Source organism: Heterocephalus glaber, unplaced genomic scaffold (assembly GCF_053883595.1).
Source record: "Heterocephalus glaber isolate CG9 unplaced genomic scaffold, H.glaber_assembly_v1.0 deba00001760, whole genome shotgun sequence".
Lineage (NCBI taxonomy): Eukaryota > Metazoa > Chordata > Mammalia > Rodentia > Bathyergidae > Heterocephalus > Heterocephalus glaber.
In genome coordinates this window covers 5,020,952-5,039,994 of record NW_028258457.1, presented here as the reverse complement: position 1 = coordinate 5,039,994, position 19,043 = coordinate 5,020,952, and the positions used below count along the sequence as shown (strand labels likewise).

General features: G+C 52.9%; 1 protein-coding gene across 4 annotated transcripts; it reads right to left on the bottom strand.

Annotated features, from left to right (window-relative positions):
• Positions 1-2,942: 2,942 nt before the first annotated feature.
• On the bottom strand, positions 2,943-16,998 carry Gna15 (G protein subunit alpha 15). Of its 4 annotated transcripts, none has more exons than XM_021245073.2 (8): positions 16,489-16,998; positions 11,162-11,346; positions 9,969-10,123; positions 9,280-9,408; positions 7,527-7,656; positions 6,599-6,752; positions 4,522-4,628; positions 2,943-4,015 (listed from the first exon to the last, which is right to left on the bottom strand). In XM_021245073.2, the coding sequence occupies exons 1-7, from the start codon at positions 16,982-16,984 to the stop codon at positions 4,555-4,557; spliced, it is 1,323 nt and encodes a 440-aa protein (XP_021100732.1). In that variant the 5' UTR covers positions 16,985-16,998; the 3' UTR covers positions 2,943-4,015; positions 4,522-4,554. The 4 variants fall into 4 exon arrangements, 3 of the variants coding, with proteins under 3 accessions (XP_021100732.1, XP_004865879.2, XP_087057700.1); XR_015447537.1 differs by having other exon boundaries at positions 3,840-4,015; positions 4,094-4,628; XM_087201574.1 differs by having other exon boundaries at positions 3,878-4,015; positions 4,538-4,628.
• Positions 16,999-19,043: the final 2,045 nt, after the last annotated feature.

Genomic DNA, 19,043 nt, shown 5'->3' with positions numbered 1-19,043 from the left:
AAAAAAAAAAGAGTTTACTGTAAAACAGTGTGCTGCTATGCCAGTGGTAGCCTCATATATCTCGTGTTTAACTGCATATTTGGATAATATCAAGGGGCCATCACAGATGATTGATGTATACCTTCTCAGTTTGCACTTTGAAGTTGGCATTGTGTGTGGTACTTTGCAGTACACATGGATGAAATTGCCTAATAATATATTTCTCAGATTATATTTCCATCACGTGTCACATGACTGTATTGAAATTTAAATTTTAACAAATTTGGCCTATATGGAGTCTACTAGCTAATTAGAATTTTTTTCCAGGGCCAAGGATTTAGCTCAGTGGTTTCACCGCCTGCTGCGCAAGCACAAGGATCCAAGTTCGACCCCCGGTACAAAAAAAAAAAAGAATTTTTTCCAGACCACTATTTGTTCAGTATTAGTTTTGAAAATCTTTCTAAAACAAATCATATCCTTAGATGTCTTGTTAATGTTTGAGGTTTTTTTTAATTATATGGAAAAATGTTTAAGTACTTTTCAGTTTTGCTTTGGTTGAGTTCTATTATATTTGAATATTATTATAGTTTTTTCCCTTGGGTTGCTTTTCTTTGAATAATTTTAATTTTTGTATATATGTGTGTTTAGTGAATGGTAATAAAGTTTAAAAAAAGATCACAGTGATACATACATATCTATGTTTACAGCAACACAACTCATAATAGCTGAACATTACAAGTGGTCTACATGCCCATTCATGTATGAAAGGATGGTATTTACACACAATGGAGTACTACTCTGCCATAAACAAGGATAAACTCAAGTCATTTGTAAGAAAAAGGATGCACCTTGAGACTGTAATGTTAATCGAAATAAATAAGACACACAAGTTTAAATGTCCCATGTTTTCTTTTATACGTGAAGCCCAAAGTATAATGTAAAGAGCAAAATAAAAGACAGATAATAGGAAATAGGGAGGGAGAAATATCTTTTTGCAAATGGGAAGGGGACCGAGAGATGAAGGGAGGTAGAAGAGGGGAGGAAAAGGGGAAGTAAAAAGAATGAAGATGTGTTACGCCCATGTACCAACAACTGACCACAATGAAGCTCATCATTATGTACTGTAAACATGTACTAATAAAAAAATTTTTAATGGGAAAAAACAGTGACATGAACAGTGAGATAAATGTATTTGAAGCCAGGGAGAGTATTTTGAAAGGGATTCATGGCAACATGTCTTTGAAATAAATTTAAAGAAGTTAAATGCATCCTTTTCTTTCGTACCAGGGATCGAACTTGGAACCTTGCACTTCTGAGGCAGGCGGCTGCACCACTGAGCTAAATCCCTGGCCCCTAAGCGCTTCTCATTTTGCAATCGGACCTGTTGGCATAGAACCTGAGTGCGCCTCATTCAGACTCTATATGATACAATGTAGATGCTGTGTGAATAGTTGTACACTGTCTCAGGGAATAAAGGCGAGAAAAACATCTGCGCATGCTCAGGACAGACTCGCTGGCCAGCGCTGGAGAGGGCCTGGGTCCCTCCGCCAGTGGCACCCACAGGGCACATAACATGGTCCTGTGTTTTTCTTGGAGATCTTTTTGCGCCAATGTTGGGTGGATTTGATTTGATTTATGGCACTGCACGGGCAGAGGACCAGCTGTAAGAATGAACAGGTGTGGCTGCATGCCAATAAAACTTTATTCACAAAAGCAGGCTTATAGTAGGATTGGGCCTACTGTGAACTTCTGTTAGCTGCCCCCATCCCACATGGGGGATGTATGGAATTTGTTGTCATCACTTTCCAACTTCTGTAGATCTGAAATCTTTTCAAAATTAAAACAGGAGGAACCTGGGAGTGGTGGTGTATGCCTGTAATCTGTAACCCTAGCACTTGGGAGGCTGAGGCAGGATGATCACCAGGAGTTGGAGGCCAGCCTGGGCTACATAGTGAGTTCAAGCCCAGTCTCAACTATATAGTGAGACCAAAAAAAGAAAGAAAGAAAAGAAAAGAGAAAAACCAAAATAAATAAATAAAATAAATAAATAAATAAAGGAATAAGGAAAATACACTCCTTAAACCATGTTGACGGGCTGTACACCTGATAGGATGCTGACAATACCTCTGTGGTCACTCAAGCCCATAATCTCAGTTGACCGTGACAGAAATATCAAATAAGTCCCAAAGTAGAGACTTTTTAGGGGAGGCACTGGGGATCAAACCCAGGGTCTTCACACTGAGCTATACACCTAGCCTTTTATATTTTTTTCTTTTTCTTTTTTTTTTTTGGTACCAGGGATCGAACTCGGGTCCTTGTGCTTGCGCAGCAGGCAGCAAAACCACTGAGCTAAATCCCTGGCCCTTTCTCTTTTTTTTTGAGACAGATTCTTGTTAAATTGTTCAGGCCGGGCTCAAACTTTTGACTGTCTTCCTCAGCCTCCCAGAGTGCTGGGATGACAAGTGTGCACCAGCAGGCCCGGCTTAAAACATAAGCTTTTAAAAAGTCAAAGCAAACGTGTTGAATGAATGACTAGGCTACTGGCCCTGTCACCTCCCATTTGGATGACATTGGCCAAATCATTTCAATTTCTCTGGGCCTCAGTTTCCCCCGGTGAATGATGGGAGTGATAGGGCTTGTGACACTTGGGTCTCCCCAGGGATGTTGGAGTCAGCATCACTTCTGTCCTTATCAAAGCTGTGTGGGATTTTGGGGTGAGTAGCAATAGGAAGGGGTCCTCAAGCCTGGGAGAGGTCAGATTCTGATTTTTGAGACAGGGTCTCACTATGTAGCCCAGGCTGGCCTCCAACTCTCCGAGATTCTCCTGCCTCAGCCTCCCAGGTGCTGGGATGACAGGCGTGTGCCACCATGGCCAGCTTAGACTCTGATTTTTTTTTTTTTTTGGTACCAGGGATCGAACTCAGGTTCTTGCGCATGTGCGGCAGGCAGTGAAACCACTGAGCTAAATCCCCAGCCCTAGACTCAGATTTATTCCTCAAAATCATCACCATCCAGCAGAGCTCTGGGTGCTGCACCCACACAAGTGACCAGATAACAAATCAAACCTTTCTCCTCCCAACACATGTTGTCCCCCCTCCTGTATACGACTGCACCTGCCCAGGTAACCGGGAAAGAGAATGGGGTGGGGAACAACAGGAGGCTGCTGACACCGGTCCTAAGAAACCACGGGTCTCTGGAGTGTCCTTTCTTTAATGTCTACCTCGAAAGGTGAGGGAATAAATACAGAAGGCTATTTGCATGGTGTATCCCTGGCTCCCAGCCTGGTAGGGAAATCTCTGTTTATGTGCCTCGGTTTCCCTCCTCTGCAAACGGGGCAGGACACTATGAGGCTAGAGGCCATAGAAGGGACAGCACTTCTCAGCGATCTTGTTCCCTAGCCAGGGAAAGTCCTGCAATAGTTAACCGAGCCCCCTGGCCGAGAGCTCAGTAAGGCGTTCCTCCCGATATCCACCAGGGGGCGGCAGAGTCTGCTCCTGAAGGCAGTATGGCCATCCCAAGTGAGCGTCACCCCCAGGGGAGTGACACACTCGAAGGTGGGGTCCCTAAGAGACATCCACCCATGCACGTCTTAGGTCCCCTTGATGTCTTCACCTTTTCCTCCTCCCTGGCATCCCCAATGGCTATTCTGCTCCACTTCTCATTTCCAAAGAGGTAAACTGAGTCAAGGGAGGTACTGTCCAGGTGAGAGGCAGGGAGGGCTTTTCTGCCACCTGGGCCTGGAGAGCCAGGAACGTCTGGGATCCACCTGCCCAGCAGGTGTCACTGCGGGGGGGGGGGGGCCGCGTGGGTCACAGCAGGTTGATCTCGTCCAGGTAGCGGGCCAGCACCGAGTCCCGCACGTCCTTGAAGACCTTTCGGATGTTCTGCGTGTCCGTGGCGCATGTGTAGTGGCTGAAGAGGCGGCGGGAGCGCGGACCCTTCTTGCTGCCCTCGTGGCCGTCCACGCAGCCCTTGTACATTCCCCTGTACATGTCCAGGATGAATTTCTTGGCGGCTTCCGCGTCCTGCTTGGGGCCTGGGGGAAAAGAAAAGGGAGTCAGAACCCTCCTTGTCTCTGGGGACCCTCGGCCCCATACCCAGGCCTGGAAATTACCCGGAAACCACTACAGCCATCTTTACCGTGACTGGGCACCCGGGGGGGGGGGTCACAGCTGATCACATGATGCAGGTAAACCAATAGGAGCCTCAGGGATTGGCTCACAGGCATCATGTGACCTGAAACAGACCAATGAGACTCAGCTCTGGGACTTGGGGCAGAATTTAGAGAGGAATGCTCACTCTTTGCTAACCTTGGAGCTAGAGGTTGGGAAGCTGAAAGTTTAAATATCCTAAGACTCCGCAGAAGGGGAAACCAAGGCCAAAGGAGGAGGGAGGAGTCCCCAGGGTCAGCCTGGGTGGCCCCCCTAGTAGGCACATCAGGGAGCTCAGTACGAACTGTGACCAAAAAATACCATGTTTAAATTTTTTTTAAATGTATTACAAAGACACACTGCCATTATCCCCCTCAGAGTACACACACACCTCGCTTAGAACACACTTATCTCACGGTTCTTGTCACTTTCTGAGACAGTTGTGGAGTCCTCTTTCCTGAGTGTCTTTAGTAGCCCTGTTGTGGCCGCCCCAATGTCCTGAAGGGATTAAAAACGTTTCACTGTCATAGTCATTCTGACTTTGGGGAGGAGCCAGAAGTTGCAGGATGGCAGAGCCAAGAAATAAGGTGGATGAGGACACCCTCCTGTCATTATGAGCTGCCTTTCCTTTCGATGGCCCTCAGCAGCAGCAGTCACTATGTTTTTATCACACCTACAAAAGTCACTCATGAAAGAGGACTCTAGAATTGCTGCAGAAAGTGACAACCGGGTGTGGTGGAGCATGGCTGTCATCCCCACATTCAGGAGGCTGAGCCAGGAGGATCAAGGCTGAGAGTTCAAGGCCAGCCTGGGCTACATAATGAGACCTTGTCTCAAAAAGAAGGCTGGGGATTTACCTCAGTGGTTCTGCTGCCTGACTGCCTCACAAGCGCAAGGATCAGAGTTTGATCCCTGGCATAAAAAAAAAAGAGAGAGAGAGAGAAAAAGAAAAAAAATAATAAGAACAATGGGATAAGGGTGTGCAAAACGAGGGGGAGGATTCTGAGGAGAATTCATAGCAATGTTATACATTTAAAATTTTTTAAATTTTAGATTTCTTAAATACTCGCCGTATTTTTTGATCATGCCTTGTACATATATAAGGAAAACTGTGAAGTTAGGGATTCTGGAGGCCTAGACCTGGCTCTGGTTTCATTGGTTGGATTGCCTACTAATCCCTGTAACCTCTGCAAGCCTCAGTTTCCCCCATTTGTAAAATGGGCACAGAGTTGTCACCAGGATTCACCGTGATGGTGAGGACTCGGTGATTAATACAAAGAAGGCCTCTTTCAGAAAGGGAGGGAAACAGAGGGGTTAAAGCTGAGAAGTCCAGGCAGGGCCTGGTGGTACACAGCTGTCATCCCAGCACTCTGGGAGGCTGAGGCAGGAGGATCACAAGTTCAATCCTAGCCTGGGCAACTTAGCAACTTACTGAGACCTTGTCTCAAAATAAAACATAAAAATAAAAAATTTACAAAGAGTTTAGGATGTAGCCCAGTGTGAAGGCCCTGGGTTTAATTCCCAGTACTACAAAGAATAAGAAATAAAACCCACTGGGCAGTCTTGTTCCCAAACCCTCTAAGCCATGGCCAATTTGCAGTGCTGCTCAGCTGGGAAGGGAGGGGTGAGGGCTGTCCAGGCCAGCACAGAAAACAGCCGACCTCCTCTGTCCCCTAGACCCTCAGCCTTGTGGGTGTGACAGGCCTCATGGGCTGTGAGATGTGACCGGGCCCCAGAGGCCCAACCCTGGCATTGTCACCAAACCTTATACTTACTGACCTTTGACCTAGTGCCAAGCACATACTAAAGGCCTTATCTCCTATAACTGATTGTGCAGTGGGATGAACAGCAGCCTCCCAAATTCACATCCACCCAAAAACTCAGAATGTGCTTTTATTTGGTACTTGGGAGGCTGAGGCAGGAGGATCGCAAGTTCAAAGCCAGCCTGGACCACTCAGTAAGACTGTCTCAAAATAAAATTTAAAAGTACTGGGCATGTAGATCAGGGGATCAGCACTTGCCTAGCATGGTTGAGGCCAGGGGTTCCATGCCTAGCACCTCCCTCCAAATCACATCTTTTTAGAAATTTTTTTTCTTTTTCTATGTAGTTGCATCTAGTACCAGGTCCTCTTCTATTTAAGCTCCATTCTTTTTTGTTTTTGTGTGTTCGACACAGGGTCTCACTATGTAGTTCTGGTTGACCTTGAACTTACTATGTAGCCCAGGCTGGCCTCAAACTTGAGGCGATCCTCCTGCCTCAGCCTCCTGAGGGCTGGGATTACAGGAGAGCACCACCACCATGGCAATTCAATCCCCATTCTACAGATAGGGAAACTTGGCAGTGGAAGTGGCTGGGTGAGGAACTCAGGTCCCTTCCTGTGTATCCCGGGCCTGAGAGGGCTAGCTCCAGCATTGCTCCTGAGCGCTGCCGTAGGAGACAAACCCTGTAGAACATCCGGGCCACTCACCCCGAAAGCTGGGGAAGTAGGTGGCCAGGTGGGAGGTGGAGATCTTCTCCTCCAGGATGTCGGTCTTGTTGAGGAACAGGATGACTGAGGTGCTTTTGAACCAGGGCAGCTCCAGGATGGTCCCGAACAGGGCCAGACTCTCTTTCATGCGGTTCTGGTGGGAGGGAAGATGGGTGGAGCAATGACCTTATTTTATTGGAAGTGGAGTCTTTGAAGCTAGAATGAATTAAGTGGAGGCCCTGCTAATCCCAAGACAGGTGTGCTTATGAAAAGAGGAAAATTTGAGTCAAGTGTGGTGGTGCACACCTGTCATCCCAGCACTCTGGGAGGCTGAGGCAGGAGGATTCCCAAATCCGAGCCTAGCCTATCCTGGGTGACTTAGTGATTCCAGCAAGACCCTGTCTCAAAATTTTAAAAAAGGAGGGCTGGGGATGGAGCTCAGTGTGAAAGACCTAGGATCAAGCCTTAGTAGTACAAAAATAAAAATAAATAAGGAGGGAGATTAGAGCACAGACCACATGCGGAGGGCGCCAGGTGGAGATGGAGCCAGCGATCAGGGTGACATTTCTACAAGCCGAGGATACTGAGTTCCCCAGCAGTGCCAGAGCTGGGGACAGGCCCTGCACAGATTCCTCTCACAGTCTCCCTGGCAGACGTCCTCCCGTCCCCCAGGACTGAGCGGGGGCGGGGGGGGGGGACAAGTCAGTATCTGCCAGTGAAGCCATGTGCCCTGTATTGCCGCTTTATGCTGCCGGCCCCAGGACCTTAGCACGTCCTTCATGGCCAGGTGTGTGCATGCTCTACCAAAATCCCCTCAAAGTCACCCTGTCTGGTTGGGCTAGGTCACCTCCCCGAGGGGCAGACTGAGCTTCCTGCCCCTCGAGGGTCCTCCTCGGGGAGCAAGGTGAGGGGTCGCGGCCACCCTCACCTCCTGGTTGTTCTCTTCCAGGCACTGATCATACTCGCTAAGTGATGCCAGGTAGATGAGGGCGATGACGTTTTCAAAGCAGTGAATCCATTTCTTACGCTCCGACTTCTGGCCACCCACGTCCACAATCCTACAGGGAACCAGGACACCTTGTCCATTTTTGCTTTTTTTTTTTTTTGTACTGGGAATTGAACTCAGGGCCTTGAGCTTGCCAGGCAGATGCTTGGCCGCTGAGCTACATCGCCAGCAAGGACGCCCTATTCAGAATCCAGGTCTAGCTGGAACCCGGTCCCGTGGCACCCCAGGCCCTTGTCAGGCCTGGCTTTTGCTGAGATCAAAACAGGAAGTATATGAACTTGCCCCAGGGACGGGAGATTGACAGTTATCCTCAGGACTCAGTTTCCCTGAGGGCGAAATGGGGCCTCTGAGCCTGACTGGCCACGGGGGGGGGGGGCAGCCAGCGTCAGCTGGCGTCGTGGGGCAGAGGGAGGGCTGTCCCCAGACTCTGCGCTGCCTGTCGGTGCACCTCACTCGCCACAACAAAAGCGGAGCCCCCACTCCTGCTGTTTCTTCTCAGAAACTGGGTCACTGATAAGATCGCTGAATCATTTCCCCGGGGAGCAGGGAGCAGCCGTTACTCAGGAAGTGCCCGACAGCACAGGCTGGGACGAGCCTGGCAGAGCCTCAGGCAGTGGGACTGGCCCAGGGGGACAGGAGGGGAAACCGAGGCCCGTGACTCAGCATCTGCCTCACCTGACCCGGGCCCCGGCTCTTCCCACGCCCCTCTGAGTCCCTCAGCCCCATTTCTGGCGTGAGGTGGGGAGCGGTGGCTGACAGCAGGGCGGTGGAGGCAGAGACAGAGGTGCAGCCTGGGCCTGCTGGCCACGGCCTGAGGGTGTCGCCTCCCCCAGAGGCTCAGTGTCCTCTGGGCCTTCCCTCCATCCCCTAGATTTTTCTCCTTGGCCGAAGAGCACCTCCAAGATTCCCCAGGGAAAGCTCGCCTCAGCTCAGCCTTCCCACTGGGATCATCCAGCCCCCCATTCCCACCCAGGCCCCCATCCTTGCATCCCTCACCCTCTTTCTTCAGCTCAGACCCGTGGCCCCGGCACCTCCGTCACCCTCAGAGCCCTCAGACTCAGTCTTCCCCGAGGGGCCTCACGGTCTCTCCTGTCACCACCCACCCCACCAGCTGTGGCACAAAGCTCCCAAGTCCGTTTACCTTCTCTAATCCCACGTGACCCAGTCCTGGCCCCTCTGCACCATCCCTCATTTCTCTCCCCACAGCCCTGACCAGTCCTCCTGGCTCTCCAGAGTCTGCTGGCCTCCTCCAGCCTCAGTCCCTCTGTCCACCCTGACAGTGACCACTATAGAGACCATCCTCCTAGCTCACCCAGCCCTGGGGTCATCCCTCTGCTCTAGTCCTGACCACACAGTCTCTATTTCCTCCTCCTCAGCATCCTCTTCATGGTTGGGACTAGTGAACTCCTATTCATCCTTCACCATCCCAATACCAATGTCCCTTCTCCAGGAAACCCTCTTCTCCTGGAACACTTGTGCCTCTCTCTGGACTCCTCCAGGTGCCAGTCCTGACTATACAAGGGGCTGAAGATGTCTTTGCATCTGCTTTGCCTCCTTTGGCCTGGCAGGTCCTTGAAACCTGAGGCCTGCAAACTACTACTCATCCCTCAGAGCCCCAGCTCTTTGGTCCCCTATATAAGCCAAACCCCAGAATAGACCCCGGCTGAGTGCTCACCGCAGGTTGGTTTTCTGCACAGAGAAGCAGTATTCATTAATGCCGGTGGTGGGCATGCGGCTCCGCAGTACATCCTGGGCAGTGGGGATGTAGCATTCCTCAGTGATGCGCTCCAGATGGGACAAGTAGCTGCAGGACAGGGTGCACTAAGGCCTGGACCTGCAGCCAGCCTGCCTCTACTGCTCTTAACCCTGCAGGGCCCAGCAAAGACTAGGGAGGGGAGCTCTGGGGGGTATAGACAGCACGGAGCCAACCCCCCAGGGAGTGAGAGGCAGCGCGACCTCAGGGATGGGTCGTCCCAAGAAAGACAGCACCCTGAAGATCCTTTCCCCAGTCACCAAATCACCCTGGACATCCGGCGTCACCCGGGAAACTAGGCCCCCAAGACAGACATCGCCCTGGCACAGGACCCGCCCACAGAGGTCTGCTCCCAGAGCACCGGGAGGAGCCAGGGGATCCAGAATGCAGGCCGGGTGGGGGTCACTGTATTATCGCAGCGTCTGGCCCCGCCCAGTGTCTGCCTCCCCTGGGCCCACCCATTAGACCTGGCTCCTCCCATGGCCCTGGTCCCTCCCATTTTTACCGGCTCCTCCCGCACTCCCTGGGGATCCCAGGCCTCCTGGCTCCTCCCACACGCCCAGGCCCCTCCCATATCCCCGGCCCCTCCCACACGCAGGCCCCAAACTCACTAAATAGCAGAGTCCAGCAGGTGGAACTCGCGCCTTCGCTCATAACATGCCCGGATGCCTGCGTCCTGCCACAGACTCTGCATGGCCACAGCGTAGCGCTTCTCGAACATGGTCACTTTATAAGGGTCCTGGCTCATGACCAGGCTGGCATGGTGCTGGGGTGGAAAGCACAGGGAGGGTTAGGCACCCTGCAGGGAGGTACCTCCAGACCTCTCTGCAAACCTGTCCCCAGAACACTCTCCCTCTGCCTTCTGTCCTCCAGGTGCCTCTTTTGGCTGCTCCCGAACCCTTGGTGCATGCACTGACCTACAGAGGGAAGGCCTTGAGAGTTGGGACTAGTGAACTCCCATTCATCCTTCAACACCCCAACACTAATCCCCCTTCTCCAGGAAGACCTCTTCTCCTGGAGTCTGGTTCACATAAGGGAAGCCACAGAGAGCTGCCATGCTCAGGCGAGCCAGGGCTGAGTGACAACAGCAGGATGGAAAGAGGTGTTGAGCACCCAATGCCTGGTCGCTCCTTATGTGGAGCATCTCCTCTGAGGTGAGTCATCAGGGTCGTCTCCCTTTTGAGGGACAGAGCAAAGAAGCCACTTGCATGGTGTGGGTCCTGCAGTCAGTGGCCCTGTGTCCCGGCTCCAGCATAGACTCCAGGCTTCGCCTCACACTGTGTCAGAGGCCACATGCTGTGCCCACACCGGTGCCTGTCACCACCCAGAGGGACAGAGGTAGTGGTCAGGTCACTCAGCAGAGACCAGGCTGGGACATCGGCCCTGGAGTCTGGCTCCTCCCCCAGGACAGTTTTTTAAAAATCTTATTGGCACTGGGGACAGAACCCAGGGCCTTCCCACCGAGCTCTATCCCCAGCCCTTTCTATGTTTTGCTTTGAACAGGGCCTCACCCAGTCACTAAGTTGCCCAGCCTGGGCTGGAACTTGCAATACTCCTGCCTCAGCCTCCCGAGTGCTGGGATGACAGGCATGAGTTCACTTTGACAATTTCAAGGCCTCCCATGTTCCCATCAGCCGCCCAGGGCAGGTGCCACCCATCCTCTTCTCCTCTGAGATTCCTTGGAGCAGAGTGAATTAAAAAGTCAGACACATGTAGTCTGGGTGGCGCCCTGGCCACGATGCCCAGGAGCTCCCTCCCCGCTGGCTGGGGACATGGCCGGCCGGGCAGCCTAGGCCAGGCTCACCTTGCTTTCGGGCCTGCCGAAGGGGATCTGCAGCTGCTCCACGGCCTCGATCATGGCCTGCATGGACACGAAGATGTTCTGGTAGACCAGCGGCCGGAAGCCCTTACGGTCCTCCTCCGAGTACCCAGCGCCGTGGATGATGCGCATCTGCTTGATGAACGTGCTCTTCCCGCTCTCGCCAGGCCCTGGGGATCCGCGCATGGCTCAGCTGTCAGGGTCCGGCCGGGCGCCTCCTCCAGCCCCCAACACCTGGCTCCCAATCCCAAGCCAGCCAGGCCTCCCCTGGGGACTGGGGCCATGGGCCATGGATGCTACTCCCCCGAGCCTCCGTTTCCCCACCTGTACCCGGGGAGCAGCAATAGGCCCTGCCCCAGAATTGCTGTGGGTGAGAATTAAATCAATTCACTTCACGAGGCCATTTGGGCAGAGTCCACAACCCCGGCAGCCCCCGGCTGAATCCAGCCACTGCCTGCTTGTTACAGCCAACACCGTTTTACATTTCCTGTGATTTGTACAGTTCTTTGAGGGGGGGGTACCGGGGATCGAACTCAGGTCCTTGCGCTTGCGCAGCAGGCAGCGAAACCACTGAGCTAAATCCCTGACCCATTGTACAGTTCTAATACTTTTGTTTGCAGGTTATGGTTCTTTCTTTGTAAAGAGATTGCAAAAAAGCCTCAGGCAGTGGAGCATCTCTACAATCCCAGATTTTCAGGAGGCTGAGGCAGGAGGATTGCAAGTTGGAGCCCAGCCTGGGCAACTTTGTGATTTGGTGAGGCCCCGTCTCAAAATACAAACTAAAACAGACTGGGGATGGAGCTCAGTACCAAGGCCCTGGGTTCAGCCCCAGTGCTGCATGAAAAGGAGGCCCCAGGCACACATCTGAAAGTCCCCATCATGAGCCGTTTGGGTCTTGGATTCCAGAGCCTACTGTACTCCAAGACAAGCACACACCAGAGTCACCAACGCACCTGCAGGGACACGAGGCTGTGATAGGGAGAGGAACCCACAGCCTCCCTCACGGGGAGACCTGGGTCTCCCGCTGGGCTTGGGAGATTTGGTCACTTGGCCACAGCGAGGTGGCCCTGAGCTTGCTGGTCACCGGCTTGAGGCTCAGAATTTACTTATTTATTTCGCTTTTTGAGGCAAGATCTTGCTATGTAGCCCAGGCTGGCCTTGAACTCATCAAGATCCTCCTGCCTCTACTGCCTGATACTGGGATTACATGCGTACGGCACAACACTTGGCTTATTTATTGTTATCATCATTTTTTTGCAATTGATTTCCTAAGAGTCCAAGAGGCTCCATCTCGCCCTACTTGGGAGTGAGAGGAACAGGACTCCTGCCTCCTGGGTGTTTGTTAAATGGAGAAACTGAGTCTCAGGCTAGCGGAGGGAACTGCTCAGGGTCATGAAGCTGATTAGTGGAACTCAACCTGGTCCTGCCTGAGTCCCAAGTACCTGAGCTTCGATTTTTGGAATTAATGAATTAATATTTAATGGACAGGTAACACATTCAGGTGTTTATGGCCACAGTGTGAACATCACGGAATGACAGCTGATTATCCACCTTCAGAGGCTTGTTGCGTCTTTGGGATGGAAACAAAATCCTCTCCTGCAGCTTTTTCTCCTTCATGATACTCCAGATCAAGCCTAGGTTGCTCTACCACTGAGCTGCATCCCCAGCCATTTTTATTCTGAGCCAGAGTCTCGCTAAGTTGCCCAGCCGGAACTTGAACTCAGGACTCTCCTCCCCCAGCCTCTCAGAGTGCTGGGAAAACAGCGGTGCACCATTGTGCCCACCTCTTCCAGCAATTTTGATTTATCCAACATTGCTAACTATAGTCCCCCTTCTAGGATGACACTTGGAAACTCCCCTTACCCTGCCTGGATCAGCTTAATAACAGTACTAATCACAGTGAAAAGGATTGAACTGCCAACCAAGAGACAGAGTAGATTTTTTGCTATTTTGCCATTTATAAAAGAGACACAGGGATCAGAGACATCAAGTGACCGGCCTGGGGTCACACAGCTAGGGGAGGACCAGAGAATAATCCAGGTCCCAAAATGGGCCTCACCACTGGGGCAGGGTCAGGCAGCAGCCATGTGTCAGTGAGTGCCACGTTTCTGTGGACACTGGGACCTAAGACAGCTGGCCTGGGTGCTGCCAGCACTGAGACCGACAGCTGGGGACTGGACCCACTGGAAATTTCAGAACTTGGGTCTCCCCTAAAGGGTAGGGAAGAAGCAGCAGTCTAACCTGACCACCATTTACTTTTCTGTTGTTTCACTATTCTGATTTTTTTTTCTCTTCCGTTTCATTAAAACAAAAAAAAGCTGGGTATGGTGACACAGGCCTGTCATCCCAGCACTCAGGGGGGCTGAGGCAGGAGGATTGCAAGTTTGAGCCCAGCCTGGGCAACTTAGTGACTTAGCAAAACTCTGTCTCAAAATAAAAAATAAATTTAAAAAAGGGCTAAGGATGAAGCTCAATGCAAAGTTCCTGGGTTCCACCCCCAATGCTGAAAATAAAAACATTCTAGAAAATTGCCACTAGCTGAGCATGGTAGCACAGGCCTGTGATCTCAGTATTCAGGAGGCTGAGGCAGGTTTGCTGCGAGTTCAAGGCCAGCCTGAACTTCATAGCGAAAATCTGTCTCAAAAAGCCAAAATCGCCACTAGAATTCTGTCTTTAAAGCCTGGCACTGTCCTAAAGCTTCGAGGGTTTGGGGCTCCCCCCGCGTGGAGCAGCGATGGGGGCATGGTCTGCTCCAGGAAACTCCGGAAGGGGCGGGGCAGGGTGCTGCGGAAAGAGCCATTCCCACCTGGTGGCCGAGCACGCCAGACAGGAAGTGGCTGCTTCCTCCTGGAGTCGGAGGAGGAAGTGGAACTGGGTGATGCCAGGAAGGAATGACCGCACTGTGCCCAGCCCCAGCTGTCACGAGGACCCAGCCCCTTGCCAGCCCCAGGTCCCAGGACACAGAGTGGCTGGGGACGCAGAGGGCCAGGCCCAGGGCAGCTGGAGTGGGGACAGGGCAGGAGGCTCAGTTCCTGTCTCCACCTCTAGTTCACACTCTGCAAACCCCAGACAAATGCTGGCATCTCCCTGGGCCTCAGTTTCCCCATCTGTCGGTGGGTGACTGTGGCTTTTCTCTCCCAGACACAAAGGAACAGGATCAACTTTGGAACCAGAATCAGTGCTGTGTGACCTTGGAGAAGTCACTGTGCCTCTCTGGCTCAAGTCCATCCCATGTGCTGGAGACAGGGCTGGCTTCCACAGCTTCTCCTGACCCCCCAACATGGTGATGACTTCATGCTCGGGCAAATGTCCCCCACACGGGGCCCTCCCCTCCCAGCCTCCCCTGGGCAACTTCCTCAAAGAAGTTCAGCCGCCTGTGGGGAGAAAAAACTGGATTCCATTCCTATTTCTGGGCAGGAAGGCAGGTGGAGAGGCAACCCCAGTGCAGGGACTGCCGCGGCCAGCACCCAGGGCAGCCCCGACAGAGGGTCTTTTTGGCTTGGGGTGGGATGGCCTGGTTCAGGGAGTTTCCCCGAGTGGGAGAAGACGTGAAGAAATGTCAGGAGCTCTCCCCTAAGTCAGGATCCATCCACTCGCTCATACGCATTTAGGGACTTACTTTTTGATGGAACCCAGGACCTTCACACGGAGCCACACCCCCCAGGCCTTTTTTATTTTTTATTACACTTGATCTTAGCCAAAAGGCCAAGAAGCGATTTTTTATTTCTGATTTTGACACAGGGTCTCACTAAGTCCCTAGGTTGCCCAGGCTGGACTTGAACCTGCAATCCTCCTGCCTCAGCCTCCCTGGGGGCTGGGATGACAGGCATGCACCACTGCTCCCGGCTGTGAGCATTTATTGAGCACCTGCTATTCATCAGGCTCAGTGTACAGCTGTGGCCTGCGACACGCATGAGCAAGACAGACAAGGTCCCTATGGCAGGTGACAGCTTAGCAAATGAACACGTGGATGTCCGCCACTGCGCACAGTGAAGCCATCAGGCAGAGGGAGGAGGGGATCCGCTGTCTGGACGGCCAGGTATCGAGAGAAGACTTCTCTGGGGAGGCGGCCCTGTGGCTGCAACCCACGGGGGTGAAAGGGCCACCGGGCAGTGGCTGGCAGGGGAGGCAGAGAGCAGTGGACAGGGCAGGACCACTTTGTTTAAGGACAGGTCCTCAAACTGATAAACCCCTCTCTACTGGGCCAGCAAAGAAAGGGACCAAGCGTGGAGCTGGGCCTGGAGGCCCACAGCTGTTGTCCCAGATACTCAGGAGGGTGAGGCAGGAGGACAGAAAAGAAAAGTTCACCCCAGCTTGGGCAACCTGAAGACTTAAGGAGACCCTGTCTCAAAATAAAAAATAAAAGAGTTGGGGATGGAGGTCAGTGCAAAGGCCTGGGTTCGATCCTTAGTACAAAAACACCCAACAATTTCTTCAATATCGATAGTTAAATAGTCATCTCTTCCTCACTTTAATAGATGTGGTCTCTACGTATCTATTATCATAGGCACCATATGTGACACATCAATAGGCATTATTTATTATTTTAGATAAATAGGGGGATCCAGGCCAATTTTTTTTATTTGCTTACTCCCTTGTCCTGGTTAATGACTGTCTCTTTCACTGGAAGAGTGATCCACGTGGACGTAGATAATTTTCATTGCTAGCTGGGCGTGGTGGCACATGCCTGTCATCCCAGCATTTGGGAGGCTGAGACAGGAAGATCATACTGAGTTCAAGGCCAGCCTGGGCTACACGGTGAGACTCTGTCTCAAAAACCAAAGCAAAACAAATTCCATTGCCAGGTACCTAGGAATTAATTCAACAAATCTTGAATGAATGAATGAATGACCCAATCAATCTTGCCCCAGAACAAACCCCAGACAAGCCCACCCTGGCCATGCAGGGGATACGGATGCCAGGGAGAGTTGGGTGCCCTCCCGTCTGGAGACAGAGGAGAAGTCTGGAGCGGCCCCTCCCTGTGGCTGGGCAGCCGGCTGGGCAGGTTGTGCACTGAGGGAGCACATCATTCCCTTTCCATGACACAGGCGTGGGGCATGCTGGGCCTGCCTGGAAGCTGGCCCTGGAGCCCCCACTGGGCCACACATCAGAGCCACCTCTGGTCTCGCCTGTGTCCTGAACAGGGGACCCAGGAGGCCACCGTTCACAGCTCCCATGAGCAACTTGGCTTTTCTGTGCCTCAGTATTCTCATCCGGAAAATGGGAGCCTAGGATCTTCCTCGCCCCGGGTGCTGTGTGTCTGTCCCCCCAGCCTCGTCCCTCGGTCCCCTCCAGGTGGGTCCTGTGCTTACCCAGCAGCAGCAGTTTCAGCTCCCCGCGGTCCTGCTTCTTCTGCTCCAGGAGAATTTTGTTGATCTCCTGGTCGATCCTGGCCGCGGTCTTCTCCTCTTCCGTCAGGCACCAGGGGCAGCAGGACCAGGCCAGCGAGCGGGCCATGGTGGGGTGCCTCAGGGCGCACCAGGGGGCATCGCCCCGGCCCCTTGCTGCGCAGGGCCCCCCAGCCCGGCCGCCCCCCAAGGACTGTACCGTGCCCACCTGGGGCCCCGGGGTGCCTGCTGGGCCTGCAGTGAGGCCTTCTTGCTGGGAACCGGGTGGGGACGAAGAGGGCGGAGGGGAGGAAGCTCCCGCCCACCCTAACCTGCCCGGACCTGGCCCAACAGGTTGGCTTTGAGGCTTCCGGCCAGCCGAGGCCACGTCGCAGAGGGTCGGCCGAGCGCGGGAAGGCTCACCACAGCACAGCCGTGAGCGTGAGCAAGATCTCAGTGGCCGCCCAGCCTCCTTCCTCATTCTGGAGGAGGGTGGCCCCTCCACCCCACCTCGCCAGGCTGCTGACACCGCCCAGAGTGTCAACCCTCCCCGGGGCCAATTAGGAGCTGACGTCAGGTCTCCTGCTGAGGGCTGCAACCTGCCATCCGGCACGCAGGGAGGCTGAGGCAGGAGGATCGCAAGTTTCAACCCCGAGACTTAGTGAGACCTTGTCTCAAAATAAAGACTGTGGACTGGGCCTGGTTCTGGACACCGAGGACACAATGGGGACAAAGACAGGATTGGCCCAGCATTCTGGCCAGGGAGAGAGAGAAAACAAACTGAAAACAGGGCCAGGGATTTAGCTCAGTGGTTCCACTGCCTGCCTTGCAAGCAGAAGGAGCGGAGTTTGATCCCCAGTTCCAAAAAACAAAAAACAAAAAACAAAACTGAAAACAATCACAGGCAGGCACTTACAGTAAGCCACACCCGCAGCCCTTTTTATTTTTTATTTTGAGACAGACTCTCCCTAAGTTGCCCAAGCTGGGCTCAAACTTGTCATCCTCCTGCCTCAGCCTCCTTAGTAGCTGCCATGACAGGTATGGATCCCACACCAGGCTTGTTTTGCTTTGTTTTTGTTGTGCTGAGGATGGAACCCAGGTCCTCCTGCCTGCAAGGTGAGAGCTCACCACTGATCTACACCCCACAGCTAAACAGAGATAAATTCTGTGAGAAAAAGAGAATGAAGATATTGGGGGAAGTGCAGTTGGAAGCAGTTAAACAAGGGATCTAAACCAGGGATAGTGGCACACACCTGTCATGCCAGCACTCAGGAGGCTGAGGCAGGAGGATCACCATGAGTTTGAGGCCAGCCAGGGCTACATAGTGAGTTCAAGCCCAGTGAGACACTGTCTAAAAAAAACAAAAAAGTAGAGGGTCCCAGACAAAATGACATTTGGACCTGGAGGAGTCAGACTGGCAAGTCCCTTTGAGCATAAAAGACTTGGGAGCTGAATTGGGGAGCAAAGAGACCCGCCCAAGAGACCTCCCTGCCACAACCCCCTGGGACCCAGGGCCCTCAGAGTAGGCTGGGGAGTCTGGGGGAGCCCTTGGGAGACTCTCAGAGGCAGAGTGTAGGTGGCTCCGTCTGTGCCTCTGTCTCCCTGCAAACCCACTGTGAGCAGCTCTGGAGAGTCACCACAATCGGGCAAATCAGAGGCAAGGTCTCAACTCTCCCAGGCCAGGCACCCGGGAGGCTCAGAGAGGGAGAGTGGGAGCCCACGGCCACACAGCGGCTGGCACAGCAACGGTCCCTCCCGCCCCACCCAGCACTGCTGTTGACGGGCCCACGCCTGCCCCGGCCTATGAGAAGGAACAGACTGCGGTTTTCTGGCTGTTGATTCACTGCGGATGGCAGATGGGGTGTGTGATAGGGCCTCGCAGGGTCACCGGGGCCAGGAGGCACTGTCCTGCCCGCCTTCCCCTCACCCGCAACCGGATGCCCCTGAGGCCCCAGAGGGTCAGGGATGGCAGCTGTGGAGCAGAAAGGGCTGAGCCACGGGCTGGGGACCCACTGGCCATGTCCAGGATGGGTACCAGACTCCCAGAAGGTCCAACCCTCACTCTAAACGCTGTCCCTGGCTTCTACTGGCCTCACAATAAAGAACTCAGCTCCCTCCCTCCAGCCCCCTGGGTGGCCCCCTGGTGGGCATTCAATTCTCCAACTTGAAATTAAAATGCCTTTCTACTTCCCCAAACAGGCAAAGCCACTTCCTGTCCACAAGCTGGGTGAAGTCCTGGATACTTGGCCAAGTTTTATGAGTTCATTTGGGAATACAAGCGTGAACATGTGTGTAACTAAAACATTTTTAAAAAACAAAACAGCAAATTCAGCCAGGCACAGTGACTCACATCTGTCATCCCAGGTACTCAGGAAGCTGAGGCAGGAGGATTATAAGTGTGAGCCCAGTCTGGGCAAAGTAGCAAGACCTTGTCTCAAAACAAAATTTAAAAAGGGCTGGGAATGGAACCTAGGACCTCAGACACGCTAAGCACTTTGAACTACACTCCCAGCCGCTCCCATTTCTTTCCTTCCTTCCTT

Bases quoted from the DNA above. Each gene is read 5' to 3' on its own strand.
- Gna15 (XM_004865822.3), bottom strand. From the start codon at position 16,984: ATGAGGAAGGAGGCTGGGCGGCCACTGAGATCTTGCTCACGCTCACGG. The intron at 9,409-9,968 runs GTGAGTTTGGGG...CCTGTCCTGCAG, and splicing joins CTGCTGGACTCTGCTATTTA to CTACTTGTCCCATCTGGAGC. The intron at 4,016-6,598 runs GTGAGTGGCCCG...CTTTTCCCCCAG, and splicing joins CTACTTCCCCAGCTTTCGGG to GCCCCAAGCAGGACGCGGAA.